The sequence below is a fragment of the Amblyraja radiata genome, chromosome 7 (genome assembly GCF_010909765.2).
Source record: "Amblyraja radiata isolate CabotCenter1 chromosome 7, sAmbRad1.1.pri, whole genome shotgun sequence".
In the NCBI taxonomy this organism is placed as follows: domain Eukaryota; kingdom Metazoa; phylum Chordata; class Chondrichthyes; order Rajiformes; family Rajidae; genus Amblyraja; species Amblyraja radiata.
This window is the reverse complement of record NC_045962.1, coordinates 61641823-61661855: the sequence shown is the minus strand read 5'-3', so window position 1 is coordinate 61661855 and position 20033 is coordinate 61641823. Positions and strand designations below refer to the sequence as shown.

The 20033-nt window shown below is 38.7% G+C and overlaps 1 protein-coding gene across 1 annotated transcript in view; it reads left to right on the top strand.

Moving 5' to 3' along the window:
* dars1 (aspartyl-tRNA synthetase 1) overlaps positions 1 to 19665 on the top strand; it is a 49350-nt gene extending 29685 nt beyond the window's left edge. The window contains exons 10-18 of the mRNA XM_033024683.1: positions 3292 to 3403; positions 6353 to 6487; positions 8199 to 8346; positions 11831 to 11977; positions 14751 to 14793; positions 18032 to 18112; positions 18209 to 18320; positions 18980 to 19051; positions 19144 to 19665. Of these exons, the coding sequence (XP_032880574.1) occupies positions 3292 to 3403; positions 6353 to 6487; positions 8199 to 8346; positions 11831 to 11977; positions 14751 to 14793; positions 18032 to 18112; positions 18209 to 18320; positions 18980 to 19051; positions 19144 to 19235 (942 nt within the window). The 3' untranslated portion in view covers positions 19236 to 19665. The remainder of the gene's footprint in view (positions 1 to 3291; positions 3404 to 6352; positions 6488 to 8198; positions 8347 to 11830; positions 11978 to 14750; positions 14794 to 18031; positions 18113 to 18208; positions 18321 to 18979; positions 19052 to 19143) is intronic.
* The last annotated feature ends 368 nt before the right edge of the window (positions 19666 to 20033 follow it).

The following is a 20033-nucleotide window of genomic DNA, read 5'->3' as shown; positions in this document are numbered from 1 at the left end:
CCATGAGATCCCAGGGAGAACATTGCAAACTCCACTCAGGCAGCACCTAAAAGTCAGGACCGTACCTGGGTCTCTGGCGCTATGGGGCAACAGCACTGCCAGCTGTGCCACTCTTTTGCCCTGACATTGGCCCGATTCCATGGATGTTTTTTTTTTAAGCCGTGGATTTCATTCTGTTTCTGATCAACTGTTGCACAGTGAATCTGTTTTGAGCTAAGTGACGACAACTGGGGTTTGTGTGGTTTTGAAAGGAAACCAAGTATACTTTATCTTATGTGCTAAACTACATCAGTCATACGATGTGCGTATTGTTTATGTTTCTTGCATGAAAGATTTGAATATTAAATTTTTGCAATCATGCATCCCATATTTATTAGTTATTTTTTTGGAGCTTTGCAGGTGCAATGAACAGCCATACAATGAATAGTTACCCCAGTTAAGCTGGAGTAAGACAAACTTTGGCTTTCTCAATGTTTTGCTATCACGACCTTAACTGGTGACACCTAGATTAGGAATAGCAACACGTTTGAGTGCCTGAAGTCAATAAAAAATATTGTCAAGTTTGCAAGACACCTTCCTGGCTAATTTGCTTTAGTTATTGCAAATGTTGTTAGATATGACATTTACAATTACTTTTATAATTTTATAATTTTCTTGGTGGAATCTGCCCGAACTAAAGCCATAAATGTTTTCATTCGTAACAATGACAATCTCAAATTAGTATGAAAATATCAATTAGGAATTTTACCCTGACTAGTTCTTTCAGATTGCATCAATAACTGTATCAATCAGTGAGGATCTTAAATGGTCTGTGAACTCTGCTGTAGTTGTAAAAAAGGCGCAACAGAGACTTTACTTCCTCAGAACACTGAGGAAGGCCCATCTGTCTGCTAAACTGCTGGAGTCTTTCTACCGCTGTTCGGTAGAAAGCATACTGACTTACTGCATAACTGCCTGGTTTGGGAACTGTTCAGCAGCTCTCCAGAGGGTGATAAAAACTGCCCAGGGTATCATTGGACTCCCCCTGCCCCCTCTGGAGGACATTTACCACTCCAGATGCCGCAGCAGGACCTGTAATATCGTGAAAGACATTACACATCCTTGTCACCACCTTTTCACACTGCTGCCCTCAGGAAAAAGGTACAGGTCGCTAAAGTCACGCACTGCCACTCAAGAACAGCTTTTACCCATCAGCAATCTTGGAACTGAACTCTGTCTCGGGAGCAGGTTATGGGGAAGGAGGGGGGGTGGGAGACAGTGTTAATTTATGTAAATGTGAATCCATGGGTGGGTTTGGGGAGGGAGGGAGTATAAAAAGTATGAGTATATGAATGAAGTTCTTTTAAATGGAGAGACACAGTAATCTCGTTGTATGTGACACATGTAATGACAATAAAGCATTCTGATTAATAAACACTTTTTGATCATAATTATTTTAGTTTAGTTTAGAGATACAGCGCAGAAACAGGCCCTTAGGCCCACCAAGTCTGCACGACCAGCAATCCCACACATTAATACTATCCTACATGCATTAGGGACAATAAGCGAGTTCGGTATTCCGACTGCGCATGTCCAGGTCCTAGGTCACTCGCTATAAAACATTCTTGGCAAAGGTGGTGCTGCATTGTGTGCAGGCTTGCGTTTCGTCCGGTCTGGGTCGGCTCTCCGTCGCTGCGGGTGCTGTTGAGTTGTTGTTGGGCCGTACCCGTCCCCTCCCCGGTGTCCCGTCCCTGTCCGGCGTGGCCCTGGGCTGGCGGGGCGGCTCCGGACTTGCAGCCGCTGGCTCCAGCTCGGCTCTGCCTGTCTCGCTGGGTTGGCCGGCAGCCCTCCACCTCGACCTTCATCCCCTCAGTCCGACACCGAGATGTGCAGCCACCGGCCCTTCTCGAAGACGGGCGACTCGGAGCCGTTGCTGCTGGAGTCGTCCTGGTTGGAGAGAGAGTCTGCGGACAGGCTCCTGCTGGCCATGGGCAGCCGGGCGCCCGCTGGAGCTGCGGGTACAGTTGGTGATGGTGGTGCTGGCGGCAGCAGCAACTTCCTCCCTCTCCCCTGCCCCAAGTCTGGGCCAGCTCCAACTCCAGGTCGGGGCTGAAGGCCGCCAGCAGCGTGGCCCAGTCTAGTGCCGGGCTGGAGGAGGCTGAGCCCAGGCTGGCGCGCAGGCGAGGCCGGGGCTTTCGCTCCTCCTTGGGATTGTGGATGAAGTGGCAGCAGGTACCGTAGGGGCAGAAGCCGGTGGTGTGCAAGGTATGGCTTGTACTTGGGGTAGCGGCTGAGGCCGTGGGCGGACTGGCACTTGTCGCCATAGCGACCCATCGGGGAGCGGGTTCCTCTGGAGTTGGAGTGAGGTTGGGCTTGCTGTGGATCTGGGTCTGCTGGTGTTGTCGGTCCGAGCTGTCGGTTGGCCAAGCGGTGGAGGTGGAGGTGAGCTGGGATTGGCGCATCTACGCGCTGGGCCTGGAGGCCGGTGTACTGTCGGTCCGGACATCACCGACCGCCCCGGAGTGGGGAGGGGGGGGGAACGGACTGGGACGGTCCAGTGGTGGTTCGGCAGCGCTTGCGGGTCTCCCCCCCCCCCCCCCCCACCCCGATCTCCTGAAAAAAGACACAAAAATCGGACCCAAACTATACTGAATCCACGGAACTTCATTCGATTTCTATTTATAGCGTTCGACCTTTGACAAATCCCATGACTCCTTGTGTTTTTCGGAATACCGAACTCGCTTATTTACACTTATACCAAGCCAATTAACCTACAAACCCTACAAACCTATAAACTATTCTGTTTTGCTGCAGCAAGCAAGAATTGCATTGTCCTATCTAGGACACATGACAATAAACTCTCTTGACTCGACTTGACTCTTGAACTCCATACAGACAGCAGCCATAGTCGGGATCGGACCCCAAAGTGCTAAAAGGCACTTTTACCATTGCACCTGCCCTTGTATTAGAACCCGTGGAAAATAAAAGACACAGATAATAAAAGACACGGGGAGTAGCATGGCGGGTCAGGCAGCACCTCAGAATAACATGGATTGGTGATATTTTAGTTTGGGACCCTTATTCAGACTGCTGCAGAAGGGTCTTGCCTTGAAACGTCGCCTATTCATGTTCTCCTGAGATGCTGCCTGATCTACTCCAGCACTCCGTGTCTTCTTTTGTAAATCAGCATCTGCAGTTCCTTGTTTTTACGTTTCACTGAGGAAAATAAATTGGTTATAAACTAGTGATTAGATATTAGATTATTATGTTTTAAAATCTCAATAAAAAACTATCGCTTTGTCTTTATCACAGACCACGACCAGTCAATCCATCTTTCGACTGCAGTCTGGTGTATGCCAACTATTCCGTGAAACATTAATCAAAAAGGAGTTTATAGAGGTCCAAACTCCAAAAATTATATCAGGTATATAACATTTTATTTTTCATTTTTGAATAGGCCATTGATAATTTGTAAGCAGAATTGTGAAGAGTTTGTATTAGAAACTCGAATGTTGCATTGTAAAGACACAAGGATAATAATGAATTGTAAACGTATTGACTCAAATTCTGTTGTTTCAATACTTTGAATTCTGAGTGGTTTCTTGCCTTTTAAGCATGTGTGTGTTACATCTGTGGATAGTTAGTGAAATATGGAAGTCCTAAACTTCAAACCCTTTGTAGTCTATCAGAGTTCAGGCCAGAACTCGGTCTATCTCGAATTCTTCAACAGTAAGTTCTGGGAATTCATTCTCAGACCCTGCAAGGTCTCATCTATACTAAAGAAATTAAATATTTCAAGAGCATTTTTCTTTAGCCATAACATTATCTAATATGACTCAACGTGAGCTTAAAAACAGAAGATGATGGAAATACTCAGGCAGCATCCGAGGAGAGAGAGTCACAGAGCTCTCATGATCATCATGATATGCCATTGGTTTGGATGACCATACAAACCAGTTGATGATGGAGTTGTGCTTTTATTTTCCACACAGCCATTTTTGTGAAACATGCTACTTAAATTTATGAGACCATGTGTAGCTTAGACTTGTTTTTTGAACTTCAGAACTGCTCAGTGATTTAATTTGTTAATACAACAGTGACCCCTGCTGTCCAGAGGTGAAAGAGGTTTTCATTTATTCATTCTTCAGAATCAGGGCATTGTTTGCAGTGCCAGCACATTACCAGACATAGTGCGTTCTTGAGAACTCACAGGTTTAAACTGCGTAGTGCTTCTGTCAGGAAAGAACTGCAGATGCTGGTTTAAACTGAAAATAGACACAAAAGGCTGGAGTAACTCAGTGAGACAGGTATCATCTCTGGAGAGAAGGAATGGGTGATATTTCAGGTTGAGACCCTTCTTCAGCCTGTCCTGCTGAGTTACTCCAGCTTTTTGTGTCTATTGTGTTTCTGTCAGGAAAGAGTTCCAGACCCAGCGTTGATAAAGGAGATATCCATCTTAGATATATTTCCAATTCAGGGCTGCACGTGATTGGTGTCAGAGGAGGTGAATGTGAGGAAGACAGTTGAATGTGTTATTTCTTTGTGGTCCAAGATACTGGTTAGCAGATGGTATCAGAATAGCCCAGTACAGCAGTTTGTAGATGGCACATACCCCAATTATTGTATAATGCGCTGATGGGTGTTTTATCGTGGATGGTGTTGAACTGCTTAGTGAAGCCACACTCATCCATGTAAGCATGCGCTTGACTTCTTATAAAAAGCAAAAAAGAGTGGAAGTATTTGGCAGGTCAGGCAGCATTTGTGAAGAATAAGTGTTAACATGTAATGATAGATTATTGACCTGAAACATTAAATCTGTTTCTGTTTTCAACAATACTGGCTAATTTGAGCATTTCCAGTATTTTCTGATGTGACTGTAGTTCTCCAGCATCTGCAATTTTAAACCAACGTGTCTAGTAGATGGTGGGAAAGTTGCTCTGAAACTGCTGTCTGGTGACACATGTGCTGAATTTGTTCCAATATCTTAACCAATATAGGTGTGAGTACATTTCTAGCATGCGTTGAACCAGCTGCCTTCTTCTGAATCTTGTTAACATTTGTGAAATGAACGGCTGCTGGAACAATGCAGATAGGCAAATTTAGCATGCAACTCTGATTTGATGCTACTAAATAAGAGTTCAGTTATCTGAGCCTGTTGTTCAGCCCACTCCACGGTACAGGTGGTCAACTGCAGGAAGTACTATTTTAAGAGATGCCTAACTATTTATGGGTGAGGAACTAATTTACTTTGACTAGCTTTTGTTTTGATTGACATCTTTTTTTGTTTTCTAGACTACCTATAAGAATTTTCTCAAGACATTATGCTATCGTGTGCTGCATGCTGAAAGAGTTTTTTTGGGGGGGTCACCAATAATCAGTGTATCTAAATTTAAATGCATTTAGATTGACCTAGATGTAGAGACATTCCCCTATGAATGTAGTTTATTGGGACAGATAGGGCCTCAGCTTAACATCTCAACTGAAGAATAGTACATTGGGCAACAAAGCACTTCCTCCACATTGAGTTAGATTTTTGTATTCTGCTCTTCTAAGTTGGGATTTGAAACCATAGGCACCTGATTCGGAAGCAATGGTGCTGCCAGGTGTGACAAATGAGCAAATAAAATATCCTGATTATCACTTTGAGATATTTCAATTAAAAATAATGTAACTAACTAAATTAAACAAATACAAAGCAATAAGCAGCAACTCAGATTTCATCTTGATTAAATTCAGATAAGATATTATCAAAGGACCATACATCTGAGCATGCACTTTCTAGGATAGTATAAACGTTCATGTGTGCACTGCAAAATTTAATGGTTTTGAAAGCATTTCCTTATCTATATCTATATAGTTTGTGCCTCTATTGAGTCTCAGCCACAACAGAACATCCCAGCACAAAAAGAATAGACAACATAGTTCAGCTGCAGCATTGGCTTAAAACTTATCAGACTCCCCAACACTGCTTTCAGGTTCATGCATGCACCATGATAAAATCATTTCATAAATGCTTAACCTGAAAATAATAATTTCCGTTTTTTTTTGTTAACATATTGATGTATTTTGATTACGCAGCAAATGAACAAGGCATTCTTGTATTTGTTGATACTGTATGCTTGGCTACATTATTCAATATTAAGTATTTCGCGATTTATGTTTTGAATTCTTCGTTATATAAGAAATTGGATCCTTTCTGAGTTTCCAAATACTATGTCAAATGGTGAATGTTACAGAATGACTAGTTATCTAATCAGATGTGCAGGTGCAAAATTCAAACAAAAGACTTTTGATTTTTTTTATAATAATCATGTTGCCGAGATATAAATGGTGATTTGAGGTAATAGGACAACATCTATTGATTTTCTTGCAGCTGCCAGTGAAGGAGGGGCCAATGTGTTTACTATGTCCTACTTTAAAACCAGTGCATACCTGGCTCAGTCGCCACAGCTCTACAAGCAAATGTGCATTTGTGCTGATTTTGACAAAGTGTTTTGTGTTGGACCTGGTATGTAATTATTTCATACTTCATCCTTTAAACATTGTAACTAAAAGAGTGAATTGTGTTGGGTGAGAGGATGTTATTAAGGGTTCTGCTAATTTAAGTATGATGTTAAATAGATTAAAACTATGCTAATTCACATGAGAACTGGCAACTGCACAGCAAATGCTTGGGTGTTGCACATTGTTGTAGAGCACAGAAACCTCAGGGTGCAAGGACATTTTTCCACAAAAGTAGCAATCTAAGTGAACAGTGTTGAAGAAGGTATTTGACACACTTGCTTTCACACGTCAGTGTATTGAGTATGGGAGTTGGCCTGACATGTTACAGTTGTACAAGACATGGTCCACATTTGGACAGTGCTGTGTACAGTTCCCGTCATCTTACTGTAGGAAGTATGTCATTAAACTGGAAGGTACAAAAAGGAAGTTACTACGTCTGAAGGGTTTTAGTATAAGGAGAGGCTGGAGGACTGGGTCTTTTTTTGTCCTGGATGCTAGGAGGCTGATGCGTGATCTTATAGAAGATTATAAAATCAGGAGTGGTATAGATAAGGTGAAAGTACAGTCTCAGGGTAGGAGAGTCTAAAAGAAGAAGGCTACATTTTCTGGTGAGAGGGAAAAGATTAAGAAGGGATCAGAGGGGCAGCTTTTTTTACATGGAGGGTGGTGCATATATGGAATGAGCTGCCAGAGGAAGTGGTAGAGATGGGTACAGTTACAGCATTTGAAAGACACTTGCGCAGGTAATGGATAGGAACGGTTTGGAGGAACATGGGCTAGTGCAGGAGAGTGAGCCCTAACTCAGTGAAGGGGCTGTCCCACTTGAGCGGCCTAATTGAAGAGTTTAGGAGAGTTTGAAAAAATGTCATGTTGAAGACCTCCTTCGACCTCCTTCGACTATGTTGAAGACTAGCTACGATTAGCTACGACTAACTTCGGGAAAATTGGACACCGAATAGTGGAGAGTGAAGACGACCTCCTTAGATCTCCTTCAACCTCCCTTTGACTATGATGAAGACTATCTACGACTACCTTCGACTACCCTCGATTACCTACGACTAACATGCCGACCTACTACAACTAAACCTACGAGTAAAAAAAGTATCGAATTTTTCCATGGCGACCTTTTTTTCCTCGCGGGCATTTTTCAACATGTTGAAAAATATGCACGACCCAGCTGAGGCCTCGAGTACACGGGGACTACTGGAGCATGAAGGAGAGTTACAAAGACCTCCTACGACCTCGTGTCGACCATACTGCGAGTATGAGTCGAGGGCAAACTCGCCAGAACTCACAGATTAGGTCGCCTTAGTGGGACAGTCCCTTGAGGCCACTTGTTTGGCATACTGTATATTTCTCTGGCATGACTGCCTCTGTGTTGCATTAATGCTGTATTTTTAGATTATACAGAACATTAATCTAAAAATTATATTTATTTATTTATTTTGTAATATAAAATAATTCATGACATTGATTTTGACAAATTCTTGAAATACTCCTGTAGTCCGAATCTGAGAGTCCCGTTTGGATTGACAATGTCATTAGTGTGATGAGATGTACTTTATTTTCAATGTCTGCATTCTCAGTTTTCATGTCATCCTTAGTTCAGATTATATTTGGTTTTAAACAATGCTTAACTTTTCATTATATCCCTACCAAAACTCACTTACTAATTTTAGAAAATTATTACTTAAGTTCTCCCAAATCTTCCACAGTTTTCCGAGCTGAAGACTCCAACACCCATCGCCACCTGACTGAGTTTGTTGGGCTGGATATTGAGATGGCATTCAACTATCACTATCATGAGGTGGTGACTGAAATTGCTGATACTCTGGTACAGATTTTCAAAGGTTTGAGAGACAGGTAAAGTAACTTCTCTTTGTATTCATATTTTTAAATTAGTCAGGTTATTGCATTAAAATATGAAAATATAATTTGAGTGTAAGGAAACAGTTTTTTTCAAATATTTAACGATGTGCACTCAATTTGTGTATACGAATATAATTTTACAATATAGCTTATTGAACTGAATAAGAAGGTGGCATTTATGTCTGCAACTAGCTTTAAGCCCTATGCTAGCAACTTATGTTGCCTTCAGATGAAATTATAAATCAAAATCTCTGTCATGCAGCACAGAGGCCTTTCAACCCATCGTCCTTGCCATCCATCAAGCAGTAATTTACACTAACACTACACTAACCGTTTTATGTACATACATAAGATTATATTCAAAAGTAACGAGATTTCTCCATTGGAGGCCAATATTTATCCTTCAGCTCCCACAACTTGCATTGAGCCTCCACTTCTCAGGAGTGATAAGATAGTTTAAACTTTGAACAATTTAGGACAGAAGACAAAGCTTTTTAAAAAAAAATAGCTGATGGGTGAGTGAGAGACTTGAGGAATTGAGATTTAGGTTGGAAGGCGCAAACATCAAGCATAGGGAAGTGAAACTTAGAGAATCCCATGAAGCTGGGAGATCATAAGTTATAGAGCTAAAAAAGCAGAAGAGGTAAAGAAGGATAATGCAAGGGTGGGATTTAAAAACGCAGATTGGATTTATTAAAATCAATGTATTATCTGATGGGGAGCCACTATTAATCAATATGCACATAGCTGATGAATGAACAGTAATTAATGCAACAGATTACTTTTGGAAATGCATGATTTTACAGAGGAGAATTGAATCCCACAAATAATAGAGTTGTGGTTGAGAATTTTAGCAGTAGGTGAGATGTGGTAGAGCTGGAGATGGGTGATGCTATCCAAAAATTATGAATTTTGCTATGAGCACTTCCATCAATGTGACAATGCTTCAACAGTAATAGGTTTTGAAGCAGTGTTCATCCACAACTCGATTATCTGCTAATGTGTTCTTCATTAAAACTGAGTTCCAAGTATAATTCCAGGATTAATTGTGAAATTTTTGAACAATTTTATGAATCACATCGCCTCATGTGAATGGCCAAAGAACCAAAGAAAACATGGAGAAAATATTTTAATGCAATGAATAATTTTAATCTGGAGTGCCTGAAAGGAAGATAAAAGTAAATTTAATTTTCTTTCTGAAAGACAGTTGGATACTAAATTGAAGGGAAAAGATTGCAAAGAATGCCGAAATAGAATTTACTGAATTGCATTAAGATTAAAAAACCTGGCACAAGATTGATCGACCAAATGGCTTCAAATTTTGTAAAGATTCATTGTTCAGGTTTTTTTTTTTTAAATGCTCACTAAAATGCTGAAAGGACAGTGACAGTGACAGCAAAAGGGCATCTGCAACATTTATAAATAACAAGAATACATTTATTTAACCAATTAGATCTAAGGATTAAAAGGAAAACAGAGAAGGCTGATTGGTGGTCACTAAACTTACTTCATTTATTTTTTATTTTCGGACTCAAGGTCCAGACAAGGGGCAACATTACATAAAAATGCATTGAATATTAAAAATATCATAAAGTACATATAACATCTTAGTATATCACTTATAAAAGCATCATCAATTATCTATTTAAAAAAAAAAAAACACAATACATGAATTAAAATCCAGAATAAAAGAATGATCAATGTCCTACAACGAGACAACGATACCAGTTTCTCCACAACTGGGATTCGTAGCGTGTAGTGCTAAACCTTATATGACACCTTTAGACTCTGCAAACTTGTCTTTCCATAGTTCGACCACAGGTGCACAGTATAGAGTGGTGTGCAATATGCTCTAAATTGCGACATCTTCACCACATCTGCACATGCACCAAACTTACACAAGAGAATATTTGCCTGTATATACAGCATGCATCGTTGCCTATAAATATCCTCATCATCTGTAATTTGTTCTGTAATAAAATGCCCTAGATATTTTACCTTATTACAGACACTAAGATTGTTGCCAGACAATTTAAAATCAGGAAATGTTAGACCTTTATCGTCTTTGGTTCTACAGATCATAACAGCACTCTTACAAGCATTATATTTAATATCTTGTTCCACACCAGACACAGAACATATAGTAAGGAGCTGCTGGAGGCCAGCGCTAGATGGACTAAAGACCACAAGATCATCTGCATACATAATATTGGTTCACTAAAATATTACCAATCATGCACCCAGTATTACATGCTTTCAATTGTTTGGACAGATCATCAATATAAAGATTAAAAAGGACTGGGGACAAAATTCCCCCTTGTCTAACACCATTGCTATCCCCAAATGGGGCTGAGACCCTATTACCCCATCTTATTTGCATAGTCTGGTGGGCATACCAGTAGGCCAGAATTCTCACAATGTATTTAGGCACCCCTCTTTGACTCATTTTAACAAACAGCTTTCTGTGATTAACACGGTCAAAGGCTTTTGTTGTCAAAAAGATATTTATACTGATTTGATTTTCTCTTCACACAAATTAGCCGTTAATTTACAGAAGCTGCAAGATCCTCACCTCTTAAAAAGATTAATGGTGTGATGTCAATTTTAAAAACCATAAGATTCCAAAATACAAGTTAGCTAGAACCATTTGCCTGTTAATAATTCAAGTATCTATACATTGTAGCTGTAATTTGTTGACCAGTTTCATCATCCATGCACCTTTTTGTTTCTAAATTGTGTAGAAATTCAGCTACATACAGTTTTAATACAATATTTTCCATTGTAAAGTGCTTGCTATGAGAAACATTGAATATATTTGCATAATTTCCACAAGTTATGCCATCCAGCTGTTTCTAAAATAAAATTTACTCTGCATCTAATTACTTGTTCTTGTCCCATGCATATATTGAAAATTGTGGTTCCTGTAATATAATCAGGACAATACACAGTAAAAATATTTAATCAAAGATGCAGTGTCAGAAAGGCACAGTGGTGCAACGATAGAGTTGCTACCTTACAGTGCTTACAGTGCCTGAGACACGGTTTCGATCCCGACTATGGGTTCTGTCTGTAGGTAGTTTGTACGTTCTCCCTGTAGATTTTCTCCGAGATCTTCGGTTTCCTCCCACAATCCAAAGACATGCAGGTTTGTAAGTTAATTGGCTTGGTGTAAGTAAATTTAGTCCCTAGTGTGTGTAGGATAGTGTTAATGTGCGGGGATTGCTGGTTGGGGCCGAAGGGCCTGTTTCCTCGCTGTATCTCTAAACTAAACTAAACTAATACATTGTGACATTTCATTACATTCAACATGACCCAGCATTCCCTAAAACTTAAAGATTTACAAATATTTATTTACACTTTGTTACAGCTAGAGCTAAAACAAATAAATGAAAGCTAATGGTTCTGTAAAATTATTAAACAACTGTCATCTGAAAATGTGGAAAATCATAACAAACCATTATTTTTTTTAAATGGATAGGAATCAAATTGAGATTGAAACTGTTTGCAAACAATTCCCCTCTGAGCCTTTTAAATTCCTGGAACCAACTTTGAGGCTGGAATATTTGGAAGGTGTGTCTATGCTGAGAGAAGCTGGTGTGGAGATGGGAGATGAAGAGGATTTAAGGTAAATATCTGAGTTTAACTAGTTTTGCACTTGAGTTACAATGCCCTCCATAATGTTTGGGACAGATCCATCATTTATTTATTTGCCTCTGTACTCTACAATTTGAGATTTGCAATAGAATAATTTCTGAAGTTGTTAATACTAAATTGGATCCAGACTAAAAAATAATAATACTTGGAATATCAGTACAAAGTTTAACACTCACAACAAGCCAAAAAAACTTCCTCGACTACAGTAACTGGGAAAAAATTAATATTAAAATTTTGGAAAGGCCCTATAACCCCCACAATTAAAATGTGGATCGTGGAAATGTCGGAGACCCTACATCTGGAAAGAATTAGACTTGTCTTAATGGACAAACAAGAACTTTTTGTTAAAATATGGTCCCCATTCATTAACTATTTGAAGGGATAGATTGGCTTGGCACGGAAACCCAACTGAAGCTTGAACTCAGGATTAGATGAAAAGTTATACTTTATAATCTATGAACCTATCTCCAATGACGTATTATTAGTAAATCTTTCCACCTTTTTTTCTTTTTTGACATTTGTAATTCTTTTTGTTTCTTTCTCTCTTTCTATCTATATATATAAAAAACTAGAAGCAGAATCAATCCACAATTGAAAATGTTAATAATGTATGATTGATGTACATGAAAAGTTTTTACTATAATATGTAACTATACTTTACCATAACATGTTTGCTACTAATAAAAATATGTTTTTAAATTTTTTTTTTTAAATCACACGTGGTTAAAGTGCACATTGTCAGATAAAGGCCATTTTTATACATTTTGGTTTCACCATATAGAAATTACAGCTGTGTTTATACATAGTCCCCCCATTTCAGGGCACCATAATGTTTGGGACACATGGCTTCACCGGTGTTTGTAATTGCTCAGGAGTGTTTAATTGCCTCCTTCATGCAGGTGTAAGAGAACTCTCAGCACCTAGTCTTTCCTCCAGTCTTTCTTTGGAAACTTTTATTGCTGTTTATCAACATGAGGACCAAAGTTGTGCCAATGAAAGTCAAAGAAGCCATTATGAGACTGCGAAACACGAATAAAACTGTTAGAGACATCAGCCAAACCTTAAGCTTACCAAAATCAACTGTTTGGAACATCACTAAGAAGAAAGAGAGCACTGGTGAGCTTACTAATCGCAAAGTGACTGACAGGCCAATGAAGACCTCCACAGCTGATGACAGAAGAATTCTCTCCGTAATAAAGAAAAATCCCCAAACACCTGTCCGACAGATCAGAAACACTCTTTAGGTGTCAGGTGTGGAATTGTCAATGACCACTGTCTGCAGAAGACTTCATGAACAGAAATACAGAGGCTACACTGCAAGATGCAAATCACTGGTTAGCCGCAAAAATAGGATGGCCAGGTTACAGTTTGCCAAGAAGTATTTAAAAGAGCAACCACTGTTCTAGAAAAAGGTCTTGTGGACAGATGAGATGAAGATTAACATATATCAGAGTGATGGCAAGGGCAAAGTATGGAGGAGAGAAGGAACTGCCCAAGATCCAAAGCACACCACCTCATCTGTGAAACACAGTGGTGGGGTGTTATGGCCTGGGCATGTATGGCTGCTGAAGGTACTGGCTCACTTACCTTCATTGATGATACAACTGCTGATGGTAGTAGCATAATGAATTCTGAAGTGTATAGACACATCCTATCTGCTCAAGTTCAAACAAATGCCTCAAAACTCATTAGCCAGCGGTTCATTCTACAACAAGACAATGATCCTAAACATACTTCTAAAGCAACAAAGGAGTTTTTCAAAGCAAAAAAATGGTCAATTCTTGAGTGGCCAAGTTAATCATCCGATCTGAACCCAATTGTGCATGCCTTTTATATGCTGAAGAGAAAATTGAAGGGGACTAGCCCCAAAATAAGCATAAGCTAAAGATGGCTGCAATATGGGCCTGGCAGCGCATCACCAGAGAAGACACCCAGCAACTGGTGATGTCCATGAATCGCAGACTTCAAGCAGTCATTGCATGCAAAGGATATACAACTAAATACTAAACATGACAACTTTCATTTAAATGACATTGCTGTGTCCCAAACGTTATGGTGCCCTGAAATAATAATAATAATAATAATAATATATCTTTTATTGTCATTGCACGTCAGTGCAACGAGATTTAGTGTGCAGCTCCACTGATGTACAAGAAAGGTAAATAAATACAATACATAAATAAATGGAGGGACCATGTATAAACACTGCTGTAATTTCTACATGGTGAAACTAAAATGTATAAAAATGGCCTTTAGTAAACTCTGACAATGTGCACTTTAACCACATGTGATTTTTTTCTATTACAAATCCCAAATTGTGGAGTACAGAGGCAAATAAATAAATGATGAGTCTTTGTCCCAAACATTATGGATGGCACTGTATAACATGAACATACAGTATACATCTTATTCTGCATTGATAGCATTAAAGATATGTTATCTGAAAAATTAGTAACCTTGGGAATTAAAGCATATGCAACATTTTTATATTATTTCTAAAGAATGATTTCAATTATGATATCATGTTAGTTTGGCATGTTAATCATTAATTAATTTATTAAAGTATAAACCAATTGTACCAATCAAATTATTAGGACTAGATATTTGTAATAAATAGATAAGATTTTGCAATTTTATACTGGAAGGAAAAATTAGACATAAATTTGTACATGTAGATTTTGGATAAAGATGAATGCTTAAAGAGTTACTGATTCAGATTATGAGCATTTTTGCTATCATTTCAGCACTCCAAATGAAAAGCTATTGGGTCGCCTGGTAAAAGAGAAGGTAATAAAGATAAACATATTTGTGGAAATAATTTTAAAGATATGACTATCATGTTATTCTTTGTAAGAAAATCACTATTTTAATATAAAGCTTTAAATATCTTACTAAATCAGGTTTATATTAATAAGATATAAAGTTATTTCAGTATTTGTATTGGCCACCAAGTTGCCACAAGTTTATGTGGGCAGATAGTTTGTTAAACAGCAGTTTTGGCTTAAAACAATAAAAGTTCATTTGGACCCCATCAAATATATTATATTGAAGTTATTTTAGATCTATAAATAGCTTAACTTTAAATTGGTTCAAATATTTTATACAGTATAAAATTATCTCATAACATATTTCATTCTCACAAGAGAGTAAGTGAAACCAGTGTACGTACACCTTCCTTGGCTTTGCTAAAATTTCACAATGAAAATAACAAAAAATTATGTAATACAAGATTATTTCATAACCTGATGAAAGATGAAATCAGTGTTATCTGCACGTATAAAGACGTTTATATATCCCTGCTGGCATTATCACAAATGAACTACTAATTCTTGATATAGAGGTTTAAAGTAAAATAATTATAAAGAATCAGTACTGGAGATGGCAGTCATGTTCTTAAGGCATCACACCTACAATATAGCTAATTCAGTAATAAACTATTTGTAACTTTAAAAATGGATAGTAATTTTAGCAAATTTGCTGATGATACAAAAGTGGGTGGTTTTGTCGATAGTGAAGATGGTTATGAAAAATTGCAGCAAGATCTTGATTGATTAGCCAGGTGAGCCGAGGAATGGTTGATGGCATTCAATACAGAGAAATGTGAGGTGTTGCATTTTGGGAGGTTTAACATCAGGACCAACACAATGAATGGTAGGGCTCTGGGGAGTGTTGTAGTGCAGAGTGATCTAGGAGTGCAGGTGCATGGTTCCTTGAAGGTCGAGTCGCAGGTAGATAAGGTGGTCAAAAAGGCTTTTGGCACATAGGCCATCAGTCAGAGTATTGAGTATAGAAGTTGGGAGGTCATGTTGCAGTTGTATAAGACGTTGGTGAGGTCGCATTTAGAGTATTGTGTTCGGTTCTGGACACCATATTATAGGAAAGATATTGTCAAGCTGGAAAGGGTACAAGGGTACATAAATCATAAAAGATTTATGAGGATGTTGCCAGGACTAGAGGGTCTGAGCTATAGGGAGAGGTTGAGTAGGCCGGGACTCTATTCGTTGGTGCGCAGGAGGATGAGGTGTGATCTTATAGAGGTGTATAAAATCATGAGAGGAATAGGGTAGATGCACAATCTTTTGCCCAGAGTAGGTGAATTGAGGACCAGAGGACATATGCGTAAGGTGAAGGGGAAAAGATTTAATAGGAATCTGAGGGGTAGCTTTTTCCACACAAAGGGTGGTGGGTGTATGGAACAAGCTGCCAGAGGAGGTAATTGAGGCTGGGACTATCCCAATGTTTGAGAAAAGCATAGACAGGTACATGGATAGGACAGGTTTGGAGGGATATGAACCAAATGCATGCAGGTGGTACTACTGTAGCTGGGACATGTTGCGGTGACAAGTTGAGCCGAAGGGCCTGTTTCCACACTATTACATTGTGACTATGACCCCCCCCCCCCCCCCTCCTTACCTCCACCTGGTCCATTGGTATTGGTTTATTATTGTGATGTGTACTGAGATACAGTGGAAAAACTGTTTTGTGTACAATGTAGCAATGTTACAAAATTTTGAGATTTTAAAAATCAAGTCTGTAATTTATCCCATCAGATAAAGCATAAAAATAAGTTTAATTTGACACCTAATTCACTTTCATATCTCAAGTATTTAAAAAGTTATGGCCATTTTCATACTCGGAAATGAGCATCTTGTTCCCTATTGATTTTCTATGGACATAACAAAAAAGCTGTGATCGTGAACAGTCAAAAGCCCATAACTTTCTTAAAAATTAAGAGAACTGAATGAAATTTTCAGTTATCATAGATTGAAGCATTCTGAAACAAATATAAAATAATCTTACTTGGATGACCTGAAATTAAAGCATATAATTAGTTAACCTAATTGTAGCTAATTTCAGACTTCAATTACTAGATCTAAACATCTATCCATTTCTTAATAAATGATTAACATTTTTAAATAGCCTAAATGTCCAAATAATATTCACAAATAATTCACCATAAAACATGATTTTTAAATCTCATTTACATTAATTTATAGATCAAATGGAAGGAATTTAGTGTTCAATTGCTGTAAATAAATGCCCATTTAAATCAGCTTTCCAGTGGGTCCCCGTGGAACGCGCTGGATTAGAACGTTCACATTGCGGTAGATTTGTGCCCCAAATGCCGAGAAAAATACTGCGGGATATAGTGGGCCCAAAATGAGCTACTCGCAATATTAAACTTTGTATAAAGGGATCTTTAGAAGCCCTTTTTAATGTAAAAATATACAACCTACCTTCTGCTATTTGCTTTATGAGACCCTGCGGTTGCTGGCGGTCGCGGGTTTAGAGATTGATTTTTAAACTACTATAACTATTATATGAGGCCTTTAAAACTAATAATAGCTTTTGCGACGGGGTCTTCCAGCGATTTTTCGTTAATAATTAACTAGGCTGAACATCTTCGATTTGAACAGCCTAGAGAAAATCGCGTTTTAAACCCGCCCCCCTCTAAACGGCGCCAAAATCGCACACACCCGCAGCGACAGATTTTCAACGACGCTTCAGGTAGGCTTTGCAACATACCTATACAATGCAGGCTAATCATACCATGCACAAGTGCAATTGTGCATCCACAAATACAAGTATTGCAAAAAGAGAAAGGAAACAGTGTAGAATATAGTGTCGCAGCCACAGATAAAGTGCAATAAAAAAATGCCAACTACCCCAATATCTCATTCCTATACCAACATCCACACACACAATCTGATTCCACCAATGGCCTACTAACCTCCGTCTCACAACTTGCTCTAATTTCAACATATGGTTTTCCTTCGCTCTATGCTATGAGTCCTGCTTAAAGCTCTTGACCCAAAGCATTTGTCATCTGTTTGCCTCCACAGATGCTGCCTGACCTGCTGAGTGTTTCAATAAGTTTATTTTTTGCTCTTTAAAGATGCACCTTTGAACACCTGATGTGCATAGCTATTAGTCTGTCAGGATTCTGAGATGTAAATTTGTCTTAACTCACCTCAAGACTGAGTTACTTTGCAAATAAAAAGTCTGTTTTTTTTTCCCATTGCAGTATGATACAGACTTTTATATCCTTGATAAGTATCCCCTGGCTGTGAGACCTTTCTATACAATGCCAGATCCACACGACCCTGTGAGTAACAGTTTTCTTTAGCTTTATCTTGAATATAATTTCTACTAGCCAAACCAGTTAAATGTAATTAGATTTTATAAATATTAAACATTCCAGAAATATTCGAACTCCTACGACATGTTTATGAGAGGAGAGGAGATTTTGTCTGGTGCCCAGAGAATCCATGACCCTCAGGTCCTAACTGATCGAGCACTCAAGCTTGGGATAGGTATGCGTATTTACTTCTTTAAAAACAAATAATTTACAATTTTATTTTTGTTTGTTATAAATTGCTATATTAGCGATTTGGATCAGAATGTAGTTGGCCTGAAAGTTAGTAAGTTAGCCTATATATGATCCGTATCCCTCCATTGCTTGCACTTTGTTCCTATCCAAACGTTTCTTAAACGCCACTATCGTATTGCCTCACCACCACCCTAGCAGTGCGTTAGAGGCCCCAACTGCTCTCTGTGTAAAATGAAATCTGTTAAACATTCCCCCTCTCACCTTATAGCAATGCTATATTGTAGGACTTTGGACCTGGGAGAAAAATGTTCTGACTGTCTACCCTATCCATGCCTCTCATAATTTTATATACTTCAATCAAGTCTCCCTTCAACCTCTGACTTTCCAGAGAATACATTATGGCGTACTGGTCTCCTGGCCTCATTTGTTATGGGGACTGCTCTCCGATATGGTGAAAGAAATAGCAAATATAGATGCTTGCTGATGCCATTAAGCCACTGAAGCAAATTACATTGGTTGGCCATAGGAGAAGAGATATTTCCTGATTTACACTACTTGATTTACCCAGTACGTATTAATGGTTACCATTTTACTTGATGCCTTTTATTGATGTATAATTGAGAATTTATTTTTACATTACAGATGTAGAGAAGATAAAATCATATATTGACTCCTTCCGCTTTGGTGCTCCACCACATGCAGGCGGTGGTATAGGTAATGACATGTTACTGCATTTGTTAATATATAAATGGTTACAAATCGATTTAATTAAGCATTTTTTTATTTTTACTCTCCTCAACATTTAGGTTTGGAACGTGTCACCATGCTGTACTTGGGCTTGCATAATATACGTCAGACATCTATGTTTCCCCGTGATCCCAAGCGACTAACTCCATGATCAGACCAAAAGGCTCAGAAGATCTGTTAATATAGTATTATGGTGTATGTCTTTTCCGAAATATCAAATGACAACTGCTAATAAATGCCAAAATTGTTTTTCATCTTGTTGCTAAATTCACATTTTGTGAATTTTGAATTCGAATACTGGATTATAGGACTAAATATTGAAATTTGGTTTTAAAAAAAAACTCCTCACCGATTTCTAATGTAATGACAATTAATAAGAAGTATAAGAAAATACCTAATTATAAAAAGTAATATGCTTTAGTTTGCTTGTGGTAATTTACAAGATGGTTTGCAAATAACCATAATTTCAAGTGGTAAATCAAAGAAAATTACTGAGTTGATTAATGACTTATTATTGTAATGATTTTCAATTTTAATATATTCTGGACTTAATTGCAATAAACTGGATAATTAATAATTTACTAATCTGAAATGATTTTCTATAATTCCCTTGATATAAATTATTAATTTAAGCCTCTGTTCCACTTACGTGTCCTTGGCACGCTAAATACGCGACCTTGCGGTCGCTTTGAGGCGCGAAGGTCGCGTGCGATTTCATGCGTTCGCACAGCCGTCTGGAGCGTGTGACGTCATTTGAAGATAGACACAAAATGCTGGATTAACTCAGCGGGACCGGCAGCATCTCTGGAGAGAAGGAATGGGTGAGGTTTTGGGTCGAGACTCTTCTTCAGTCTGAAAGAAGGGTCTTGACCCGAAACGTCACCCATTGCTTCTCTCCAGAGATGCTGCCAGTCCCGCTGAGTTACTCCAGCATTTTGTGTCTATCTTC